The following is a 26,468-nucleotide window of genomic DNA, read 5'->3' on the forward strand; positions in this document are numbered from 1 at the left end:
TGGGACATGGAATCAGGGGTTTTGTAGGGATGGACGAGTACACTGTGTAGGTTCGATGGACAGTGAATACCACTGTGGGAGGGATAGTGGGTAGAACATTTATCATTATGGGACAACGAGAGGTAGTCAAAACCCTGGCAGAGAATGTAATCAGGGTATATATGCCCTGGGAAATCCCGTAAAAACCTGGGAATTTTTTTGTCTTGGTGAAAACCGGGAAAAATCCTGGAATTTTTTAGAATTACAGGAATTTTCATTGTTTCGGTTCTCAGATAAATTTTTGTAGTTTTGACTGGTAAGAACTGATAATATAACAAAGAATTTTATTTTAGCCAGCTACTGTGGAATAATATTGCAGCAATAAAACTTAAACGAGGGAAAGAAAACCAAAGTAAACTTCAGTTTCAAAGGAAATGTGCCATTTCCAACAACAAAACACGGTGCACACACAAGTGTCTGCCAACACCAAAATGTGTCAAAGGCTTTAGGACGAAGACTACACAATACTTCATAACAACAAACTGCTTCCGATGACCGTGACATTACAACGGTTTACTTTGGGTTCGTTTGAGCAGTAGCCAGTGGGCTGGTGTGCATGTGCAGTTGAGTCATGTATGAACAGTACCTTCTCCCGCTTATGGCTACTTGAAGTACGGCACTTAGCTGTATCAGCAAAAGCAACAAGCAGCCAGACACTACTCGGAAAAATTCTTCTGGCGTTCCCAAGCTGGCAGAGTCACGCTTGCGCAGAGCAGTCGAAGTTGCAGTGGAGAGGGTGGTAGTCTGCTTGTGACCCATGTTAAGGTTTAGTAATTTCTATGTGTCTTTTTCATTTACAAGTCACATCAAATGAAAACAAAAAGGATTTCTATGGGAGCTAGCAAGTGAAATAATATACATTCACATACTTATGGAAGTCTAAAATATGTTGTTGGTTTTAGTTTCTTGGTTTTATTTTGTTTCCAGATTTTTGGCAGCCAAGCATTAATTGCCTTGCACAACACTGATCTTATTTTTGTTGATTTGTTAAATTTTGCTTTTATTAATCTTTTCTGCAGAGGCAGTTAATTTATTTGAAATGGAGTTTTTAATTTCACAGTATTGGCAAGCATCAACTGTTTGCTGAATTACTAGTGTCCGTTTTTATCTCCTGGCACGTATGGTGTTATTCCATAATGAAGAACTAAACATGAGATAATACAGTACTCATACTCTAAGAAAATTTGCAGCCTGAAAACCACACTGATAAGCTTAATATCAGTTTGAGACCTACTTCTTTGTTAATGTGGACATACAAATGTGCACTTTCAACCGAATTACGAATTTTAGTCTGGTTTGCGAAATTCTAATGCTCTTGGAGTACCCTCTGATGTTCTGTTTCATTTATGATGTAATGTAAGATCCCTTAAACCTATATAGGTATGAACTTGGGGGCTTCCTATGTCATCGTAGCTGCACACGCTCAGTAACGTCGTTTTCTGTTGCTGTCTGACATTTGCTGAAACGAATTGTAACAGGTTGCGGGTAAACATTGCGAATGGTGGTTAAAAAGCATTACTTTCAAAGTAAATTTCATTTTACGCAAGTTGAATGATGTTTTGTGTGAATGTGCTTTGAATTTCTTAAATCACAGGGTGTTTTATTTTCATTTAAAGTTTAACACACTGAGGGCCAACCACTTAGAAGAATTTTGAGCCCAGACATTTATGTATTATTTAAAATTTTGCTGGTACATTTGTGTTACATACATTAAAGTGTAACACATGCAAAAAAGACCAATATTATATCTGAAAGCTTAGTTTTTCTTGTAGCTACACAATATAGATTAATTTAAACCATTAACCTTTCCTATTTATGTGTTCACGCTACTGAACAGTGATGCTGGTTGTTATTGGCTGACTACATCATGTGTTCTATTGTTCTATGCTCTGAATATCTGCTATCATCAGCTGGCAAGATCACATGGCAACAACTATGATTGGCTTACTAAAGCGCATTGCAATGTCGATTTCAGTGCTTCAGAAAGTAATGTGCTGCGTTTGGTGGAATTCAGATGTATACCTTCGTCATACGAAAATATGCAGCGTACGTGCTGCTGCGCATCAAAGATCTTTCCAAAAATGCATTTTTATTTATTTATTTATTTTTGGTGGGGGGGGGGGGGGTGTTTTCGTTTTCTAAATACAGGAAAGTTCTATGTAAGTGTATAAAACCTTAACCATTCAAAGGGTCAATAAGTTTTATGGTATCAAGAGAAAGTATTCTGTCACTTAACACAGAAAAAGTGTATTTTCACCCGGGGAAAAAGTATATTGTTAACCAGAACATGCGGGAAAAATCCGGGAATTTTTTTCCCCTTGTCCATGTGTACACCCTGGTAATTCAGTTGCTCACTTCCTGGGTGGTACTGAGTCATGAGGGGAGTGCTCCTATGTGGCTGGACAGTGAGACTTTGGGAGGTCGTGGGAGATTGGAAAGATAAGGCACAGGAGATTTGTTTTTGTAGAAGGCTGGGAGCATAATTACGGTCTGTAAAGGCCTCAGTGAGACACTTGGTATATTTTGAAAGGGACCACTCCTCACTGCAGATGAGACAATTACGGGTTGCTATACCATGTGGAAGGGACATCCTGGTATGGACGGGTGGCACCAGTCAAAGTGGATGTATTGCTAATGGTTAGTAGGTTTGATATGGACAGAGGTACTGATGTAGCCATCTTTGAGGTGGGGTCAACATCTAGGAAGGTGGGTTGCTGGGTTGAGTAGGACCAGGTGAAGCAAATGAGGAAGAAGCTGTTGAGATTCTGGAGGAATGTGGATAGGCTGTCGTCGTCGTCGTACTCCCCCCCCCCCCCCCCCAAATCCAGATCGCAAAGGTGTCATCAGTTAATCTGAATCAGGTGAGGGGTTTAGGATTCTGGGTGTGTAAGGATGATTCCTTTAGATGACTCATGGTTGGTATAGGATGGTACCATGTGGGTGCTCATAGCTGTACAATTTGTTTGTAAGTAATGCCGCTTCCCTGTTCCCATTCCAGCATTACACAGCTCTCTATTCCTCCAATGCACTCAGTCTTTTTACTTTTCTCCTTTTCCACTCCCCCCCCCCCCCCCCCCCCCGACTGCACCTAGCTGCCCTACCCTCTCTCCACCTAGTCCTTGTAGGCTTCCCAGCAGCACTTCACTGTTCCCCACCCCTACGCTGCTATCCCTCCCCCTCTCTGTCCCAGCCTCCTCCTTACTCCCACCCAGTTGCCTCTCCCACCATGCACTGCTGCTGCTGCTCGCAGTGTAGCTTCAACTGCCAGAGACTGCAGTCATGTATGCGAGTTGCATTTTCGTGCGTGTGTGTGTGTGTGTGTGTGTGTGTGTGTGTGTGTGTCCACTTTAACTGGGCCAGCGGCTGTACTCTTAGTTGTCTATTTTCGACAAAGGCCTTGTTGGCTGAAAGCTTATATTATGACAGTGTTTTGGTTGTGCTGTCTGCAACTCAGCATCTCCGCTGGATGCTGAGTAGCACTGGATTTTCCATCAAGTAAAAGTAAAATAGATTGGTACTCACTGCATAGAGGCAGAAAGGCACATGGAATGACGGGTGTTGTATATAATCAAGCTATAAGTCGTACTCTAGATGTACACACACACACACACACACACACACACACACACACACACACACACACACACACACACACAGAGAGAGAGAGAGAGAGAGAGAGAGAGAGAGAGAGAGTCACTGTTGCCTCCGGGGACTGTGGTGTGACTGTGGGGAGCAATGATCACAGCTGGGGTGGGTAGTGATGATACAGAAAAGGTGTCTGGTAGGGATAGCATGGTAGTGCCTGAGGGAGTATGCAGGGTTGTGGGGTTGCCAAGTGCAGCCAGCATCTGGAGTTGGGGGGCGGGGGGGGGTGAGAGGGGTGCGGCAGAGAATGAGTAAAGGCTATGCAGGTCTACTTGGGATTTGGGGGTGGGGGGGGGGAGACTGAAATGGAAGCAGGGAAGGGGAGAAGGGGATAGAGGCAAACGGATGTCAGGGATTAGCAATGATTGAGGCCAAAGAAATTACAGGAACAATAGACATGTTGCACAGAGAGTTCCCAAATGTCCAGTTCAGAAAAGCTGGTGTTGATGGAGAGAATCCAGATGACTCAGATTGTGAAGCACTCTTTGAAGTCAAGCACATGTGAATGGTCCAGTGGTAATGGCAGAATGTATAGGAAAGAGGTCTTGCTTCTAGATATTTTACATAGATTTGAGTCTTTGGGCAAGGGTGTGGGAGCAGAGGTATAATAGGGTTAGACAAGGCTATTGCATATTTTGGTTGAGCAGTTGAGTACCAGTGTGAGAGAGATGGGAAGGATAGTGGGGAAGATATTTCTCATTTCAGGACACAAAAAGAGATAGTTGAAACTCTGGCAGGAAAGATGATTCAGTTTCCCAAGTTCTTGGTGGTGCTGGGTACATGGAAGGGAAAGCAGTTGGCGAGGGGGGAGATTGTGGTTATTTGCAGCCAGCCAGTCAGTCAGTGGGTATGTAGAGAATGGTAGGTGGCTTTCCATGACTTTTATCTAATTTCGTTTTCATCTTAGTTTTTTTACTATATTTTATCTGGTTTAATCCTTTTTGTACAATATTTAATAATACAGTATTAATGAGTTTTTAAGGTATTATTACACATTTCATGCCCTCCACTTTTGATCCTGCTCCTTCTGTGTAAGTCACAATATAGAGAAGTTTCTCAATCCTTAGTCACCACCCAGTCCCATGAATTGTTCTTGTGTTGTAACTGAGCTCGAGGAATCCCCCCAAATGGCCTTATCATCAAATTACTAATTTCCAGCTGCAGTTCATCCTTCCACAGCGTTCTCTATCTGTTCAAACTCCATCAGTCCATAGCCCTCACCAATATAGTCCTTCAAAACACCACCACCTCAGAAAACTGTACAATCTATTCATCTCATTTCTAGCAGTGGACTACCACCATCCACCATCACCATAAGAGCCTCCATTGTACCTTCACCACATCCCTTTGTAACTGCCAAACCCTCCTTGCAACCGTAACATATTTTTACACCCTCATTAATTTCCTCACACCGCGCAATGGGACCCAGAGGTTAAACAGAACCAAAATACAATTATGAACCTGCCCTCCAAAAGCCTTTGCGCACAGAAGTATCATTGCTTTCCAAAGGCCTCACCTTTTGCCCCACTCCTAAGTTCAGTCATGATGGGCTCCTTAAAGACTTTCTATCTTCCCAGTCCCTACAATAGAAACACTTTTCACCACCAACCATACCATTCAGACTCAACTCAAAACCAATATTGAACTCTGGGGTACTAAAGTTACTCTTACAGCTGTGACAAACACCATTCCCACTGAATCATCACCTGCTAAGTTTCCAGAAATTACTAAACTTAAACAGGGTTGCCACAAGTTCTGGAAATCAGGGAATTTCAATTGTGTCAAGGAAAATCAGGGGAATATCGGAGAAATTCAGTAAAAAATAAAATACTGGAAAATCTTGTTTTTGTCTCAGTAGATGTAATGGTTTGTGGTTTGTTCACTGACATGTCCGTGCATCATCACTAACTGGGTGCAGCAGAGTATGTGTGCCACTTCCCTACTCCCTCATTCCTACTGCTTTTCCCCTTCCTACCATTCCCATCAGCTTGCAGTCAGTGCTACTACCACTTCTTGTCAGTATCCTAGCAGCCACTGACGAGAGACAGGGAGGCATGAGGAGACTGTTGACACAGCAGCCAGAGATGGTGGTCATGTGTCCGTGAGTTGTGTCCGAGTGATTCTGTAAATGTGTGTGTGCTCTCATTCTTGGACAGAGGTCGTGGTCGAAAATTTAGTTTTGAGAGTGTGATTGTCTTTTCTCTGTGCCTGTCTGTGGCTCAGCCAACATCTTTACGGTGAGTTGGTACCTGTCCTCATTATTATCGATTCTCTGACTATTTTCACAAGTCATGTGTTGCATGGATTGATCACCATGGTCTCATTTCATCAACATGCTGTCTGTGACTCGTGAATAGCTGACCACAACAGTGGATTTCAATGACAGGCCAAAACCGTGGGCAATTTTTGTGGGTATCTAACTGATCAGGCCTGCTGATCTGAAGTCCATAGTTTCCCACTAATGTGCAGGCCCTGCCCATCGGATCTAGTATCACCGATCTGCCTGCAGGCTGGGTCTGTTTTTGTGTGACATAATGTGGCGGATTTGGGTGGTTTATCCATGGACCTAGGACTGGGGTGTTCTTCAGCACACCAGAGGGCACGGACGATGGATTTCAGGAATTGCGACTATCCAACCACAAGTATGTTGTACAGTGCGGCATTTTATAGACATTTTATTTATTCTAGTATGTTCTGACACTTTGAAAGTAGTTTATATATTAGAAAGTATGGACAATAAGAAGAAGAAAATTTTCACTGGCAGTGGGTACACTATGTACTCACATACTTCTTGAAAGAAAAACCATGCAATACCTGTAAAATAATAGACATAACACAGTGGGTAATAACCGACAATAACGAACATAGTAGAATGAAAATTTTATTGGCAGTCACCTACAGTGTTTGTTTACGTAACTTTTCCCTGCCTTATGCACTTCTTTCAAGAGGACTACTTTTTTCTCAGGTTATTTCTGAAATCAGTGAAGGTATTTTAAATGTGTCTTGTAACTCCAACGAAATGAGTATTTTAGTCACCAAATGTGTTTCGTTTTATTGAAATAAAATAACATCATTGGTCTTAATGAAATACATATACCATTTGGCTTGCTTGCTCCATATAAAAACAGTTCATTGCAAAAGATGTTGATGTTAGTGCTTAAGATTTTTGCTCACACATTTAGAAGTACAGAAGTCCCTACATTTTTTGTGAACTTATGTCTTTACTTACCCCGTAGATCTCAAAATTTGTCAGGGGAAAATACTAAAACTTGCCTCAAAATCAGGGAAATATCAAGGAACATCACTTGGGGAACTTGTGGCAACCCTATTAAACCTTACAGCACCATCATTCACCAAATCCCTCAACATGGTAATCAGCCTGGCATCTGCAGGAAAAATCGCAACACACCACCTGAGAAATATGCTGACCTTCTAATCATACCTGCTGACAAAGGCTCCACCAATGTAATTTGAACCACGAGGATTACGCTGTGTATGTGAGTCTCTGGATACTGGCGCACACATCAGAGAACAGGTGAGAAATGATGATGATGATGAAAGGAGGGAAGATCACCTGCAGTTGGGACTTTCAACACAATGCTGTCTACAGATAAAGTATAAACCAATATCAAAGCGAAGTCATCGGTGAGTAGTCAGTAGTATGATGGGGATAGTAATGAATGCCTCCAGGTGAAGTGCATGACTGACTGAGTGGTCAAGGTGCGGCAATGTTTATGCCTCCACAAGGGTTACTATGGGTTGGCAGATTCACGTGACAAGACTTGGCCCAATCACTAGGCGAGTGCAGTGCTGCAGTGACTCTGCCCTCTATCGCCCATCGAGATCCATTTATTCTGGTGGGCATTCAACTTCTGCATTGCCCAGTACCAGATTCCTTCGTCACAAAACTGGTACATACACGCAGAAAAGCCACAGATGGTGCTGTGGGAGGTGAAATGAAGGTATGTGTTAAGGTGCAGTAGTGTCAGCTGAAGGCTTTGGGGAGGAAGTGTTGTCAGCAGTGTCCATTGGAACATTGCTGGATATGGACGTTTGACAGGGGGTGGGGGGGGGGGGGATGAACCTTTGACCCACAGGGAGCCAGAAGGAAAGGCCCGAGTGACAATGGGACGTTGTCACACTGGCACCAGGAGGCGGTGGGAGAGGGGATGCTTGTGTTCAAGGCCAAAGCTGGTTGTAGTGATAACACTCAATCCCCTTCTGTGTTTGGACCATTGTAACTAGTAGCCCGTGGGTGGACACTACCATTGCTGGTGTCTAAGCCTCAGCACTCCCGTGGGAGTGTGCCCACACTGCCATGCCAGGGATGTAACATCCAGAGGGACCTGAGCGAGGTACCGATGACAGTGGTGTTAGCAGATGGAGCAAAGTCCGAGACTGGCAGCCATGGAGTAGTTCTGCAGAGCTATGATCGTTAATTTGTGTGGTGCGATAAGTGCTCAGAAACAAAGTATGGGCCGCCATAATGGCAGAGGATTCGATAGTCTTGATCATCCGCTGCTTAAAAATCCGAACCAGATGTTCAGCTTCACCATTCAAGCAAGGGAGGAACGGAGGGCTACAGGTGTCGTTGATACCATCAGTGGCACAGGAGTCCTCAAAGGCAGAGGCCGTGAATTGTGGGCCATTGTCAGAGACCAATGTGTGAGGCAACTCTTCAGTGGTCATAACTTGGGCTAAGGCAGTAAGGGCGACCCTGGTTGTGGTGGATGCCATGTGTACGAAATAGAGGTACTTCGAATAAGCATCCACAATTACCAGCCACATAGAACCAAAGAATGGGGCTGCAAAATCAACATGGATGCAGTCCCAAGGGAGGTGAAGAGTATGCCAGTGGGCTAAGGATTGAGGGGGCACTGCCTGGTGGAGGGCACATGTTACGCAACTATGAACCTTCTTTTCGATGTTGCCATTGACCCTGTGCCAGTACACATGGTGGCATGCCAGCTTTTTCATGTGGTACATGCCTCAATGACCGTTATGGAGAAAACTGAATACCCCATGATGCAATTCCACCAGAATAACCACTTGATGTGCGTGCATCTCAGTATCCAAAAGGATGTCACCATCTGCAGCTGAGAGACGGGGAAAGCTGTTCCCAAGGGTGGAGTCTTTTGTCAAATGAGATAAGGGGGCCAGCCATGTATTATGTAGTGAAGAACCTGTTGCAGGGTGGGGTCCCAGCACGTTGCAGTGGCAAAACACGTGGCCACAGTCTAACAGGTGTTGACATTCAGTGTTGATGTGGAAGCAAAGGATCTCCTATGGTTCGAAATCTGGGTCTAAGCCAGTTGGTAGACGGGCCAATGTATCAGTGTTAGAATGCTGGGCTGTTGACTTGTACCAGATAGTAATTGTAGGCACTGAGGAACAACACCCAGTGCTGAAGGCATTGCACTGTTCATTCTGAATAACGCAACCAACAGCTTGTGATCCGTAATTAGAAAGAACTGTGTCCCAAAGAGGTACATGTGAAATTTCTCGGCTGTAAACACTGTTGCCAAGGCTGCCTCTTTGATCTGTGAATAGTTGTGCTGTGCTGGGGTCAGGGTGTTGAGTGCATATGCAGTAGGCTGTTCAGAACCACCCCTATTCCTGTGTGACAAGGCTGCTTCGATACCATAAGCGGACGCATTAGTGGCCAGAACCAGTGGAGGGCCGGGAGAAAAGGCATGAGGTAGGGTGCAGATAGCAGCTTTGGTTTCAGTTTGAGAAAAGCCTGATCGCAGACAGGGGTCCAGGTATATGGGACCCTCTTTTTACTCGGATTGGGAGGTTTCACAATGTGGGTCACCTGGGGTAAGGATTTAGCATAATAGTTGACCTGGCCCACACGTAAGATCGTCAGACAAGGTGAAGAAGTGATGGCAGCAATGTTCTGATTGGTAGGCTGGATTCCCTTTTTAGAGAGCCAGTGCCCCAAGTACTCCACTCCTGGCTGAAAAGATCTGCACTTCTTTAAATGACAACACAAGACTGCATTCCACAGGGCCATGAACAGAGTGTGGAGGTTTTTCAAATGTTCCTGGCTGGAAGATCCTGTGACAGTAAGAGGTCATCCAAGTAATTCACACAAGTCGTAATATGCTGTATCAACTGTTCCAGAAATTGCTGGAATATTGCAGGGGCTGAGTAATTGCCAAAGGTGATTCACTTGTACTTACGCAACCCAATCAGCATGTTAATCATGATAATGTTCAGAGATGCCAAATCTGAGGGCAGCTGGAGGTACGCATCAGCGAGGTCAAGCTTGGAAAAAATAATCAGTCTCCCCCCCCCCCCCCCCCTTTACCCCTGCAGCTGGTTTGGTGATATCATCCTGTCAGGGAATGGGATAGGTTTCTACCTGCTACTGAACATTGATGGTTGTCTTGAAACCCCACACTAGCGAAGAGACCCATTCAGCTTCCAGATGATGACTAGGGGCATGGCCCATGCACTAGATTTGACAGGTTTGACAATGCCAGCAGCCTACAGACAATAAAGTTCCTGCTTGGCAGCAGCTCACAAGGCTACTGGAATCAGTCTGGCATGGTGAAAACGAGGCGTGGCATCTGGCCAAAGTTGATGTGCACCTGAAAGTCTGAAGTGCTCCATCTGGCCGAAGGTTGATGTGCACCTGAAAGTCTGAAGCACTCCCCAAATCTGGTTGAAAGAGACACGAAAACTCCGTGCAGAGGTCATCCATTTCTTGGAAAGGGATCGCAGTTAAAACCACCTTGACTTAACCCAAGATACAAGGGGTACAACTTTGCTTCCGCCGTTTGCTGATAGGTGGCGACAACGGTAAGTAGTGGTCAAAAGAAACAGATTGTAGACATCGGGCAATTAGCTTGGACCTCTGTTAACATAGCCTCTTTCAAACATTAGTAGTTTTGTGTCTGCATCATAAAGTTGTTCTTGATTGAAAATGTCAGTTTACTAGCCTAATTCATGTCATTTGTGGGTGGTGTTACTGTTTTGTTTTAATATGAAGAAAACAGAAGCTGAGTCTCATTGATTGCTTTCAAGTACATATGTTCAGGATTCTATTAGTGAAAGAATGTGTTGTGAGTGTTTTCAACGCTTCAAGAACGGTGATTTTAACGACGTAGACTGGCATAGTGGTGGAAGAGAATGTTTTTGAAGATGCAGAATTGGAGTCATTGCTGGGTGAAGACTCAAACTCAAAATGAATTTGCATGATTAGTGGGAGTGACACAGCAAACCATTTCAAAACGTCTCAAGGCTACGAGCATGATTCAGAAAGAAGGAACTTGGGTCCCGTGTGAGCTGAAACCAAGAGACGTTGAACGGCATTTGTATGTTTGTGAACAGTTACTTCAGAGGCAAAAAACAGAAAGGATTTCTGCATCGCATTGTAACCAGGGATGAAAAATTGGTTCATTACGATAACCCTAAACACAAAAATCATGGGGATATCCCGGCCATGCTTCCATGTTGACGGCCAAACAGAATATTCACGACTCCAACATCATGCTCTGCATTTGGTGGGACCAGCTCGGCGTCGTGTACTATGAGGTGTTAAAACCAAGTGAAACAATCACAGGTGTTCGTTATCGAATGCAGTTAATGTTTTTGAGCAGAGCATTAAAAGACAAACGGTCGCAATACAGCGAGAGGCACAATAAAGTGATTTTGCAGCATGACAATGCTCAACCCCACGTTGCAAAAGAGGTAAAAATGTACTTGGAAATGTTAAAATTGGAAGTCCTACCCCACCCACCGTATTCTACAGTCATTGTTCCCTCTGACTGTCACCTGTTCGGATCAATGGCGCACGGCCTGGCTGACCGACACTTCCGATCTCATGAAGAAGTCACAAATTGGACCGATTCACGGATCGCTTCAAAAGATGAACAATTTTTTCGACGCGGGATTTGTATACTGCCCAAAAGATGGGAGAAAGTAGTGGCCAGCTATGGAAAATACTTTGAATGATACATGTGTATACAATTTGTTTCATTAAAGCCTCAAATGTTAGGGGGAAAAACGGCAGACGCAAAGTTGTACACCTTGTAGAAAATCCAAAAGCCGTGAAAGCGTCAAGGCCAAAAATGTCAAGGCCAAAAATGTCGGTAGCCGACAGACGGTCAATGATAAAGAATGTCAAAAGCCGGGTGACGTATTTGTAAGTTGTTGAAGTTGAGAATTGCCCGCAAAGAGGAATCGCTCTGTTACCGTAGGCCACCAAATTGCACGAGGCCAGTGGCAATTCAGGTGAACCCAGCTGGACATAAGTTCCCTGATTGATCAAAGAGATGGTGGGCCCAGCATCCACCTGGAAACGATTGTCCTGGTGCAACATGCTAAGTGTGAGAAACAATTTCTGCATGAAGTAGTCACCCTGGGGGGGACTACTGTCTGCAGCACGTGTACTGTGTCCCAGTGTGGTCACGGCACAGGATGGGGCTGGGTCACGTGACTTCGATATAGTGAGCGGAGGTGCCCCTCCTCGCCACAGCGTGTACAAGAACCCCAGCGATCTGGACAGTCTGCTTGGGAGTGACAGGAAAAACGCTGTGGGCACGAAGGGAATGGCCCCCTTTGCCGTCGTCAAGGGACGGCTGGAGGCTCTGAAGTCATAGAGACATCCAACAGAGACTAATGACAATGTTGCTTCAACCTGCTGGTCTTCCTCCATATATGATGCTGGGGCAGTGCACGTGGTGATGCGTTTACTGCTTCCACTTGCGATATTGCCGTGAATCATTCTATGCAATTTTGCACTAATGAGTGATGCGCAAGATGTCCTACAATGCGTTATTCAGTTTCAGTGCTGCCGTGCAAACCTCCAGGTCAGGCACCAATTGAACCACCAGATCACAAATTAAGGATTCGGCGTAGAAAGTCCTACAATATTGATTAGCGCAAGTAAAATCACATTTTCGGCTGAGGCCTTGTAAGTCACTGACCTACTAAGAGTGGTATAATTGTTCTGGGTTTTTATGGTATTGATGAAATTCTACTGTGGAGGCAACCATATGGTACTGCTGGGTATAAGCATTAGTGAGCAGAGTGCATATCTCCTGAAATGAGAGGGCAACTTGGTCAGACGGAGACGCCAATTTTCGGAGGAGAAAAAACGTGTTCGGCAACACCCGGGATGGAAAGAGCTACTACTTCAAGGAATTGTCTGTGACTTGAAACACCGTGAAATGTTGCTTCAGTTGATGCAAATATGTATCCCAGTCCTCCATAGCATCATTGAAAGGAGGACAGAATGTGGTGTTGAGTGCACGGGGCACCAATCCCTGGGACGCAGCGGCCTCCTGCAAACGAAGTTTTTCTGCTAAGAGCTGAAACTACTTGTGTAACAAGTCCATCTGTATCAGCTGCTGGTACATGATCTGGATTGAGTGTGAAGACAGCCTATTCGCATTCCACCAGAATCTCAAAACTTTCTCCCCTACCAACCTCACCTGGTTCTCCTTAGGCCAACAAACCGTCTTCCTCGTTGTCAGCGTCCACCTCTCGGATGGCACCAGCAGTACCTCCATTTCGACACCTGCCACCCATTTCGTATGAGGAAGCCCTTTCCACACCTCCTCGCCATGCGTGTTAATTCCATCTGCGGTGATGAGCATCCCCTCCAGATGTGCCACGTGTCTCACTGAGACCTTAACAGTCAGAAATCACTTTTGCCATCTTGTCTAGAAATGAATCTCCTTCTCCTTAACCTACCCAGTCTTCTACCACCTCCTGTGTACCTATGAAGTGCGCCCCTCGGACTCAATACCACCCAGGATTGGAGCAATTGAATCAACTTCTGTGCAGTTTCAGCTAGCTGTTGCCGTGTCCTGAGATGATAAATACCCTCTGCACTTTCCTCACCACTCCTCTAACAGTGATATTTCACCACCCACCATGTAGTATCCTTGTCCGTCCCTGTTCTGCCCGTTTCCAACTGCTTATCCGCACTACCAACTATTTCAGTCTGATCTTGGGTACACCTGCCCCATCAGAGGAAAACCACCTGAGAAATCATCCATGTGTTCTACCAACTTAGCTCTAGACACTGTTGGGCATTCTGTCTGGGCATGAGAACAATCTGCCTGTCTTCGTGATTCCCGTACTGTGACCAGGAGATAGCCAGCCCACCCAGTTGCTGACTACGCTGTCCTACACAATGTGCTTGACATCAACAACAACTGAAGTATTGAGTGCTTGAATTCTTCTCACCCACACCAGCTACTCAAAATTGCACTTATGGAAACTCTCCCTGCAATATGTGCTTTGTTCCCGTAACCTCCCTGACCTCAGTCGTCACTAATCAGTATCTGTCACCTGTCCATGTTCTCTTCCCTGTTCCTATTCCAGCCTCACACACACCGTCTACACATCTGTATAGTTCTTTCCCTTCTCTGCTTCTTTCCTCTACCCTTTTTCCCCCCAAAGCATCTTCCCCCACCCCTAGCCTGCTGCTCCTTCCTCTCCCAACCCTCACACCTTTTCTGTTTGCACACTACTCATATCTGCTGAGATCACTGTTCACTGCAGTCAGACCTCGGAGCAATGGGACAAGAGTGGCCGCCTGTGCGTGCATGTTTTTTTTTTTTTTTTTTTCCTACATCTGAAGAAGGATGTCATCTGATTTCTTGATTACATACAACAATCTACTCTCAATGTGCCTGTCTGCTTCCCCCACCTTCTGTATGTGATGAGTAGCAGTCTATCCTACTTCAGGTTCTTGTTCTTCCATTCTGAATATTCCATTGTTAGATTACATTATGGTTGAGGGATTCCATTGGGAGTGATCTCTGGGATGTGGGGAAAAAGTCAGAGATTTACATTTAATTTAATAATAGCAATATAGTGAAATGACTTGGTAATTTTAATTATGAATTAACCTAAAATACTGTCTCAGTAAAATGAATGTTTGCCTGTAAAATATAATAATCGAATTTTCAGTATAATTTAACTAATGTAGTTACTATCATCTGTTATAATGGACAAACTTTTGTTTTTGCTAACCAAATATTTACACTGTTGTCTTGCTTGCTGCTTCACAAACTAGTTGGTCTACAGGATTTGCCATTTTCTTTATGTTTAACTGTTACAAACAGAGGTACCCAGCCACATTTTATGTCTTTCTATTACTGAAATCTCAAATAGTACCATGAATCTTCTTGTAACACATTACCAAGTATTACATGGCCTAGAAACAATGATCACGTTCGCTGATTTTATCATTCACAAGGAACCTGCTATGAGGGTTGAATGAAAAGTAATGCCTCCACCTTCGTTAATTGGGTTTGGATGGGAATATTTTAATAAAGCAAACGTGGGAATAATCCTTAGAATGTGATCTTTTAAGTACCAATATTCACTTTCCCACATATTGGATACATTTCTGCCAACCTGCCAATAATGAACAAGTTTTCTGAAGCCATCACGGAAAAAGTCGACACACTGTTTCTGCAACCACAGCCTCACAGTTCTCTCAACATCTTCATTAGAAGCTTAATGATGTCGCCGCAGATTGTCTTTCATTATCGGGAACAGATTGAAGTCAGTTGGTGCTAAATCTGTACTGTATGGAGGATACCATACGCTGGTGAGATTCAGTCTCTGAAGTTCTGCTGTGGTGGCACGTGAAGTATGTGGTTTGGCATAGTCATGCTGCAGGAAAACATTTCCCTTTTCCTTTTGGACCCTTGTTAGCCATTGTTTCAGAGTTTGCAGCGTTGTGATGTAACGCTCTGAATTTATCGTTGTTCCACGATCAAGGAAATCAACATGGATAACACCATCGGCGTCCCAGAACACTGGCCATGATTTTTCCAGCAGAGGGCGGCATCTTGAATTTCTTTTTCTGGGGCGAGTCTTTGTGTCCATATTCCATGGACTGACGTTTTATCTCCAGGTCGTAATGGTGTACCACGTTTTGTCTCCTGACACAGTTGAATGGAGAAAGGCGTCACCTTCATTCTCGTAATGCGAGAGGAGTTCCTGGAAAATTTCAAGTCCGTGTGCTTTTATTTCAGGAGTCAGCATCCGGGGTACCCATAGTGCACAGATCTTCCGATAGCCAAGCAAAGCAATAATGTGACCCGCACATTCTTGCGAAATGCCGATCATGTTTGCAGGAACTCGGTGGTTGCTCCAAGTCTTTGTTTGTCATGCATGTCAGATGTTCCCCCCTCAACATCTTTAAATATACTTGCCCAACGACGTGCAGTGCTCACATCAACACAGTCACCATAAACTGCTTTCATTCTCTGATAAATCTCCTTTGAGGTGACATGTTCTGCTGTCAAAAATTCAATGACTGCACGTTGCTTAAATGACATTGACTGACTGCGCAGGGTACCATACTTAACACTTTAACAACGCAACTGTTCAGTGCTGAAGCTTCCTGCCAACTGGAGCTGTAGAGAAGAGGCTGCGGAACAAGCCAGTACCTGCTGCATACCAATGCTGCCAACTGTTGAAGAGTTAGGAAGATGGAGGCATTACTTTTCAGTCAACCCTCATACATATAAAACATTAACTAAAATAATAAAAGATTTTGATACATGTCATAGAATTTTGTATGATTTTCTAACTGTGGTTGTAATGATTCCATGGCACTGAACCTAGCTCATTGTTGATATGTTCTAAATGAAACTAATTGCTGGCAATTTGCTGTAAATAATTTGATAGAAAAGTATCCCAAAATGTTAATATTGGCATTATATATCAGGACTTTTTAGCCACTTGTTTTGCTGTCGAGACAGTTTTGAGTATTTTTAGCTACCCGTCTGTTGTACTCTCTGATAGGTATTTTGCTGGATGTGGAACAGCGTTCCTAATTGACTTCTGATTTGTTTTAAATATGAATTTACCTTACGATTCCATATCATACAATATTTTGTTAGACCCAGAAAATAGTTGTAGACACAATAAACACTGTGATATAATTTTAATCAATTCCTGAAAACACATGTTTTTGATACTGTTAAAAGGTGTGGTATGAACTTGGAAGTTGTGGACAAGAACAGAATATCAAGGATGAAGGTTGCAAGAATTGAAAAAATAATTGGCAAAAGACTACATGTAAAATATTATCAGGCAGAACAAGATGATAATGGTGAGCCACTACATTAACCGTATTCTTATTATTATAATGACCTTTGTAATAATTATTGGATGAAATGAAGTTGTTTTGAGCTGATGATCTATAGATATAGCCAAGAGAGTTAAAATATAACAGACTTTTCTTTTTGGAAATAGCATGAGTTCACTGCATTATTTGACTGCATGACATTGTTTTAGGAAATATATTTAAACACATACTGAATTTTATAATTGTTTTTTCAAAAAGTTTTGTGTGCAATTTTTTATATCAGTTTTAGAAAGCTACCATCTCTCTGAACAGTGAAAGCAAACAATATATATGATGCTGTGACTTACCCAACGAGAAAGCGCTGGTAGATAGATGCAATAAAAAACACACAAATTTCAAGCTTTCGCACCCCAAGGTTGCTTCATCGGGAAAGAGGGAAGGAGAGGGAAAGACGAAAGGATGTGGGTTTTAAGGGAGAGTGTAAGGAGTCATTCCAATCCCGGGAGCAGAAAGACTTACCTTGGGGGGAAAAAAGGACAGGTATACACACACACACACACACACACACACACACACACACACACACACATCCATCCGCACATATACAGACACAGGCAGACATATATATCTGACAGATATACAGGACTACAATTTTATCAGACTTTTGTATAATCCTAGGGTGACTGTATTTGCTGTGTAAGAGCCTGCCAGGCAGATGCTGTTCACCATTAGGGTATTAACGATTGTCAGTGAGCAATAAGGCCTTAGGGATTTACGCAAAGAAATGAGTGTGACGGGTATTAATGGCTTTAAAGCAGGATGTGACAAAAACACACTTCGACTTCTTAAGAGGCCTAAAACTATTTTAGACTTATCCACCAAATGTAATTTAAAAAGTCTCTCTGATGTATATACTGTATATAGTGCTGAACTGCATGCTATCATGATTGCACCGAAGCATCATTGAGGAAAAAAATTTATAATGCCCATTGCGTTACAAGTGTTTTGGCTGGAGAACTCAACAGATGAAGATTGCCACAAGTTCTGGAAATCAGGAAATTTCAAACGTTGCAGGGAAATTGGGGGGGGGGGGGGGAGGGGGGGTGAAAAAAATATAGTTTTTGTCTCAGTAGATGAAACGGTTTGTTCACTGAGATGTCTGGGCATTGTCGCCAGGTGGGCGCAGTTGAATATGTGTGCCGCTTCCCCACTCCCTCATTCCTACTGCTTCTCCCCTTCCTACCACTTCCATCAGCTTGCAGTCAGTGCTGCCACCAATTCTTGTCACTAGCCTAGCAGCGGCCAATGAGAGGCAGGGAGGTATGGGGAGTGGTTTGTCTGGATCTGATTCTCATAGACTGTAGATGCTGCAGCCAGAGATGGCGGACATGCATCTGTGAGTTGTCCCCCGAGTGATTCTGTGTGTGTGTGGGGAGGGGGGTGGGGGGTCACGCGCATGCTCTCTCATTTTTTTGACAAAGGCTGTGGCCAAAAAATAGTTCTGATTCTCTGATTATTAACACAAGTTATGTGTCGCATGGATTGATCACCATGGTCTCATTTTGACACCATTCTGTCTGTAACTTGTGAATATCTGACCACCAATGGATTTCCGTAATGGGCCAAAACCTCAGGCCATTTTTGTGAGTATCTCTAACGGATCAGGCCTGCCGATCTGAAGCTCGTAGTTCCCCACTAATGTGCAGGATGTGCCCATGGGATCTAGTCTCGCCAATCTGCCCGGAGGCCGGTTCTGTTTTTGTGTGGTATAATGTGATGGATTTTCGTGGTTTATCCACGGACCCAGACTGCAGTGCTCCTGGGCAGGTCAGAGGCCACGGGCGATGGATTTCAGGAATTGCGACTGCCTCACCGCAAGTACATTGTGTAGTGTAGCGTTTTATGGATATTTTATTTATTTTAGTACATTTTGGCACTTCAAAAGTAGCTTATGTATTAGAAAGTATGGACGATAAGAAGAAGATCATTGTACAGTTGCTGATGGTTTGTATGCTATGTACTCATTATTTCTTGGAAGAAAAATCACATGATAATAGACATATCACAGTAAGTAAGAACGGGCAATAACGAGAATAGTAGAACCAACATTTTATTGCCAGTCACCTATAGTGTTGGTTGACACAACTCTTCCCTGCCTTATACACTTCTTTCAAGACACCTACTTTTTTCTGAGGTTATTTCTGAAATCAGTGAAGATATTTTAAATTCGTCTTGCGACTCCAAGGAAATGCATGTTTTTGTCAGCATATGTGTTTCATTGTATTGAAATAAAATAACATCAGTGGTCTTAATGAAACACATACACCATTTGGCTTGCTTTCTCCATCTAAAAACAGTTTGTTACAAAATATGTTAATTTTAGTGCTTTCGATTTTTGCGTGCATCAGGAAACACCATCTGCTCGTGAAAAAAAACAAAGATGATGTGACTTACCAGATGAAAGTGCTGGCAGGTCGACAGACACACAAACAAACACAAACATACACACAAAATTCAAGCTTTCGCAACAAACTGTGTATGTTTGTGTTTGTTTGTGTGTCTGTCGACCTGCCAGCACTTTCATTTTGTAAGTCACATCATCTTTGTTTTTAGATATATTTTTCCTACATGGAATGTTTCCCTCTATTATAATCATATATATATATATATATATATATATATATATATATATATATATATATATATATATATAAATAAAAAGAAAGATGATGAGACTTACCAAACAAAAGCGCTGGCAGGTCGATAGACACACAAACAAACACAAATATACACACAAAATTCAAGCTTTCGCAACAAACTGTTGCCTCATCAGGAAAGAGGGAAGGAGAGGGAAAGACGAAAGGATGTGGGTTTTAAGGGAGAGGGTAAGGAGTCATTCCAATCCCGGGAGCGGAAAGACTTACCTTAGGGGGAAAAAAGGACAGGTATACACTCGCACACACACACATATCCATCCACACATACAGACACAAGCAGACATATTTAAAGTTTGGGCAGAGATGTCAGTCGAGGTGGAAGAGTAGAGGCAAAGAAGTTGTTGAGAGACAGGTGAGGTATGAGTGGCGGCAACTTGAAATTAGCGGAGATTGAGGCCTGGCGGATAACGAGAAGAGAGGATATACTGAAGGGCAAGTTCCCATCTCCGGATTTCGGATAGGTTGGTGTTGGTGGGAAGTATCCAGATAACCCGGACGGTGTAACACTGTGCCAAGATGTGCTGGCTGTGCACCAAGGCATGTTTAGCCACAGGGTGATCCTCATTACCAACAAACACTGTCTGCCTGTGTCCATTCATGCGAATGGACAGTTTGTTGCTGGTCATTCCTACATAGAATGCATCACAGTGTAGGCAGGTCAGTTGGTAAATCACGTGGGTGCTTTCACACGTGGCTCTGCCTTTGATCGTGTACACCTTCCGGGTTACAGGACTGGAGTAGGTGGTGGTGGGAGGGTGCATGGGACAGGTTTTGCACCGGGGGCGGTTACAAGGATAGGAGCCAGAGGGTAGGGAAGGTGGTTTGGGGATTTCATAGGGATGAACTAACAGGTTACGAAGGTTAGGTGGACGGCGGAAAGACACTCTTGGCGGAGTGGGGAGGATTTCATGAAGGATGGATCTCATTTCAGGGCAGGATTTGAGGAAGTCGTATCCCTGCTGGAGAGCCACATTCAGAGTCTGGTCCAGTCCCGGAAAGTATCCTGTCACAAGTGGGGCACTTTTGTGGTTCTTCTGTGGGGGATTCTGGGTTTGAGGGGATGAGGAAGTGGCTCTGGTTATTTGCTTCTGTACCAGGCCGGGAGGGTAGTTACGGGATGCGAAAGCTGTTGTCAGGTTGTTGGTGTAATGTTTCAGGGATTCCGGACTGGAGCAGATATTTCCTTTCACGCCGATCACCTGCCACCCTACCTAAAACCTCTTTCCTCATTACCTTAGCCAGCTTCATCCTGACCCACAACTTCTTCACTTTTGAAGGCCAGACATACCAACAATTAAAGGGAACAGCCATGGGTACCAGGATGGCCCCCTCGTACGCCAACCTATTCATGGGTCGCTTAGAGGAAGCCTTCTTGGTTACCCAGGTCTGCCAACCCAAAGTTTGGTACAGATTTATTGATGACATCTTCATGATCTGGACTCACAGTGAAGAAGAACTCCAGAATTTCCTCTCCAACCTCAACTCCTTTGGTTCCATCAGATTCACCTGGTCCTACTCCAAATCCCATGCCACTTTCCTTGACGTTGACCTCCACCTGTCCAATGGCCAACTTCACACGTCCGTCCACATCAAACCCACCAACAAGCAACAGTACCTCCATTATGACAGCTGCCACCCATTCCACATCAAACGGTCCCTTCCCTACAGCCTAGGTCTTCGTGGCAAACGAATCTGCTCCAGTCCGGAATCCCTGAAACATTACACCAACAACCTGACAACAGCTTTCGCATCCCGCAACTACCCTCCCGGCCTGGTACAGAAGCAAATAACCAGAGCCACTTCCTCATCCCCTCAAACCCAGAATCCCCCACAGAAGAACCACAAAAGTGCCCCACTTGTGACAGGATACTTTCCGGGACTGGACCAGACTCTGAATGTGGCTCTCCAGCAGGGATACGACTTCCTCAAATCCTGCCCTGAAATGAGATCCATCCTTCATGAAATCCTCCCCACTCCGCCAAGAGTGTCTTTCCGCCGTCCACCTAACCTTCGTAACCTGTTAGTTCATCCCTATGAAATCCCCAAACCACCTTCCCTACCCTCTGGCTCCTATCCTTGTAACCGCCCCCGGTGCAAAACCTGTCCCATGCACCCTCCCACCACCACCTACTCCAGTCCTGTAACCCGGAAGGTGTACACGATCAAAGGCAGAGCCACGTGTGAAAGCACCCACGTGATTTACCAACTGACCTGCCTACACTGTGATGCATTCTATGTGGGAATGACCAGCAACAAACTGTCCATTCGCATGAATGGACACAGGCAGACAGTGTTTGTTGGTAATGAGGATCACCCTGTGGCTAAACATGCCTTGGTGCACAGCCAGCACATCTTGGCACAGTGTTACACCGTCCGGGTTATCTGGATACTTCCCACCAACACCAACCTATCCGAAATCCGGAGATGGGAACTTGCCCTTCAGTATATCCTCTCTTCTCGTTATCCGCCAGGCCTCAATCTCCGCTAATTTCAAGTTGCCGCCACTCATACCTCACCTGTCTCTCAACAACTTCTTTGCCTCTACTCTTCCACCTCGACTGACATCTCTGCCCAAACTTTAAATATGTCTGCTTGTGTCTGTATGTGTGGATGGATATGTGTGTGTGTGCGAGTGTATACCCGTCCTTTTTTCCCCCTAAGGTAAGTCTTTCCGCTCCCGGGATTGGAATGACTCCTTACCCTCTCCCTTAAAACCCACATCCTTTCGTCTTTCCCTCTCCTTCCCTCTTTCCTGATGAGGCAACAGTTTGTTGCGAAAGCTTGAATTTTGTGTGTATATTTGTGTTTGTTTGTGTGTCTATCGACCTGCCAGCGCTTTTGTTTGGTAAGTCTCATCATCTTTCTTTTTAGATATATTTTTTCCACGTGGAATGTTTCCCTCTGTTATATTCATATCATTAATTTGAACCCAACAATGACGTTTGTTATTGTCACTGTTACATTTCGAAGTCTTTTCTGTCGTCTTATTTCCTCCTTCTGTTTTTGCCAGTAGTTTCCCTTTGTATTCACCTTCTCCTTTTTACCGTAATCCACTATACAATTTTATCCCGCCGATATATACTCAACAATAGGTAATAATACGTAACCCACTTCCAAACCATAACCAAAAAATTTTTTCTTCCGCTACTGCTATAAAATCCACCGTTTCTAGTTCACAAACAGTTCCTTTCAGCTATTAAACAACCTTTTCGGCTAGTTTTAATAACTTTTGCTTTATTTCGATTTCCGTTTTTTCACATCACCGATCATTTTTAGCCGCTTCCCACAGGTTTTAACGTTATTATTTCTCCACCAGACCATTGTTAGCCTCATTTCCATAATCTGCCACCACCATACCACTACTTTTAATACATCCTCACGTAGTTTTTTCGAAATTTTCCCGAATTTCTCCACCCTTTAACGTGTTTTGGCGGCAACACAACCACCTAACCTTTATGCACATCGTTTTCTACCTACACTATTTCACCACAGGATCAACATAACCCAGCTCCAACCAACCCCTTTTCGCCTCTTTTCACACCAGATCTCCATTTGCTTTCTACTTCACCTTTATCTCTCCCCACATATTTTTATATTCATTTTCATTTCAGCCTCACGTTACACTTTCGACCTTCTAGTACCATGTCACCCTCACAACACCCCCACAACGACCCCATTAAGTTTTATTTACATTCCCTCCGCAGACATGCCTTCGCCCTAGCCAGATTACGCTCCCATATTCTATTTTCTCAGGCTTGTCTGACATTTGGCATTACCCCCAAAGGCCTCACACTTAAAGTTCCCATCTCTGGCTGCAACCCTTCCTTCCATCAGTCCCTATACCAGTTCCAAACTGAACAATCCATTGCCCTCACCCACCTAATCCTTCACCTACACATCAACTCAGCCAATGAACACACCCGTCAACTCCTATCCTTAATAAAAGTCCTTAATCTTTCCTCTCCCACATCCACACCGGCTGTTCAGAGCATCCTCCTACAGGCCAACCGTAAATTAGAACAGCATGCCACCCTCCACCTCAAAAAACTATCCAATCTCCTGGTTTCCCACCTCCGGAAAGGCAACTCACTCACCCTTCACAACCTTTCCAGCAAACCTCAACCACCTCTCATTGCACACAAACCCAGTCTCTCCCATCTACTCAATCTCCCACTTCCAGCTCCACTCCCTCCAAAACCTCAAAATTCCTTTCAACACAATCTGGAACCACAACACCCTAATTCAGTAGTTAACCTTTCCTCCAAACCTCTCTCCCAATCCGAAACCTCTGTCCTATCCAAAGGCCTCACCTTCAGCCCCACTCCCAGATTCAACCAAACAGCCCTCGTCAAAGATTTACTGTCCTACACCCGTACTCTCTGCTGGAAATATCACTTTGCCACGAAGAAAAATGATCCTAATCCTACTCCTAATGATCCAACTCCCCAAGACACCATCCAAATTGAACCCTGCCTGGAACAGTTCCGTCCTCCGTCACAGCGGGACCCACCTCCTCTTCCTCAAAATCACCCTCTCCAAACCTTCCAGGAATTTCTGACTTCCAGCCTTGCATCTCAATCCTTCTTAAAAAACCTTAATCCTACACCCAACATCACCACTGCTGAAGCCCAGGCTATCCGTGATCTGAAGGCTGACCGATCCATCGTCATTCTTCCGGCGGACAAGGGTTCCACGACCGTGGTACTTGATCGTCGGGAGTATGTGGCTGAGGGACTGCGTCAGCTTTCAGACAACACCACATACAAAGTTTGCCAAGGTAACCCCATTCCCGATGTCCAGGCGGAGCTTCAAGGAATCCTCAGAACCTTAGGCCCCCTGCAAAACCTTTCACCTGACTCCATCAACCTCCTGACTCCACCGACACCCCGCACCCCAACCTTCTACCTTCTTCCTAAAATCCACAAACCCAATCATCCCGGCCGCCCCATTGTAGCTGGTTACCAAGCCCCCACAGAACGTATCTCGGCCTACGTAGATCAACACCTTCAACCCATTACATGCAGTCTCCCATCCTTCATCAAAGACACCAACCACTTCCTTGAACGCCTGGAATCCTTACCCAATCTGTTACCCCCGGAAACCATCCTTGTAACCATTGATGCCACTTCCTTATACACAAATATTCCGCACGTCCAGGGCCTCGCTGCGATGGAGCATTTCCTTTCACGCCGATCACCTGCCACCCTACCTAAAACCTCTTTCCTCATTACCTTAGCCAGCTTCATCCTGACCCACAACTTCTTCACTTTTGAAGGCCAGACATACCAACAATTAAAGGGAACAGCCATGGGTACCAGGATGGCCCCCTCGTACGCCAACCTATTCATGGGTCGCTTAGAGGAAGCCTTCTTGGTTACCCAGGTCTGCCAACCCAAAGTTTGGTACAGATTTATGGATGACATCTTCATGATCTGGACTCACAGTGAAGAAGAACTCCAGAATTTCCTCTCCAACCTCAACTCCTTTGGTTCCATCAGATTCACCTGGTCCTACTCCAAATCCCATGCCACTTTCCTTGACGTTGACCTCCACCTGTCCAATGGCCAACTTCACACGTCCGTCCACATCAAACCCACCAACAAGCAACAGTACCTCCATTATGACAGCTGCCACCCATTCCACATCAAACGGTCCCTTCCCTACAGCCTAGGTCTTCGTGGCAAACGAATCTGCTCCAGTCCGGAATCCCTGAAACATTACACCAACAACCTGACAACAGCTTTCGCATCCCGCAACTACCCTCCCGGCCTGGTACAGAAGCAAATAACCAGAGCCACTTCCTCATCCCCTCAAACCCAGAATCCCCCACAGAAGAACCACAAAAGTGCCCCACTTGTGACAGGATACTTTCCGGGACTGGACCAGACTCTGAATGTGGCTCTCCAGCAGGGATACGACTTCCTCAAATCCTGCCCTGAAATGAGATCCATCCTTCATGAAATCCTCCCCACTCCGCCAAGAGTGTCTTTCCGCCGTCCACCTAACCTTCGTAACCTGTTAGTTCATCCCTATGAAATCCCCAAACCACCTTCCCTACCCTCTGGCTCCTATCCTTGTAACCGCCCCCGGTGCAAAACCTGTCCCATGCACCCTCCCACCACCACCTACTCCAGTCCTGTAACCCGGAAGGTGTACACGATCAAAGGCAGAGCCACGTGTGAAAGCACCCACGTGATTTACCAACTGACCTGCCTACACTGTGATGCATTCTATGTGGGAATGACCAGCAACAAACTGTCCATTCGCATGAATGGACACAGGCAGACAGTGTTTGTTGGTAATGAGGATCACCCTGTGGCTAAACATGCCTTGGTGCACAGCCAGCACATCTTGGCACAGTGTTACACTGTCCGGGTTATCTGGATACTTCCCACCAACACCAACCTATCCGAAATCCGGAGATGGGAACTTGCCCTTCAGTATATCCTCTCTTCTCGTTATCCGCCAGGCCTCAATCTCCGCTAATTTCAAGTTGCCGCCACTCATACCTCACCTGTCTCTCAACAACTTCTTTGCCTCTACTCTTCCACCTCGACTGACATCTCTGCCCAAACTTTAAATATGTCTGCTTGTGTCTGTATGTGTGGATGGATATGTGTGTGTGTGCGAGTGTATACCTGTCCTTTTTTCCCCCTAAGGTAAGTCTTTCCGCTCCCGGGATTGGAATGACTCCTTACCCTCTCCCTTAAAACCCACATCCTTTCGTCTTTCCCTCTCCTTCCCTCTTTCCTGATGAGGCAACAGTTTGTTGCGAAAGCTTGAATTTTGTGTGTATATTTGTGTTTGTTTGTGTGTCTATCAACCTGCCAGCGCTTTTGTTTGGTAAGTCTCATCATCTTTCTTTTTAGATATATTTTTTCCACGTGGAATGTTTCCCTCTGTTATATATATATATATATATATATATATATATATATATATATATATATATATATATATATATATATCCTTGTTTGGCACTATTGTCTCTTGTACCA

General features: G+C 44.6%; 1 protein-coding gene across 6 annotated transcripts in view; it reads left to right on the plus strand.

Moving 5' to 3' along the window:
- LOC126194696 (polycomb protein Sfmbt-like) overlaps window positions 1-26,468 on the plus strand; it is a 316,496-nt gene that overhangs the window by 208,301 nt on the left and 81,727 nt on the right. For all 6 annotated transcript variants that reach the window (XM_049932916.1, XM_049932915.1, XM_049932921.1 and 3 more), the window contains one exon: window positions 16,653-16,777. In XM_049932916.1, the coding sequence (XP_049788873.1) occupies window positions 16,653-16,777 (125 nt within the window). The remainder of the gene's footprint in view (window positions 1-16,652; window positions 16,778-26,468) is intronic.

This window comes from Schistocerca nitens, chromosome 7, assembly GCF_023898315.1.
Source record: "Schistocerca nitens isolate TAMUIC-IGC-003100 chromosome 7, iqSchNite1.1, whole genome shotgun sequence".
Classification (NCBI taxonomy): Eukaryota; Metazoa; Arthropoda; class Insecta; order Orthoptera; family Acrididae; genus Schistocerca; species Schistocerca nitens.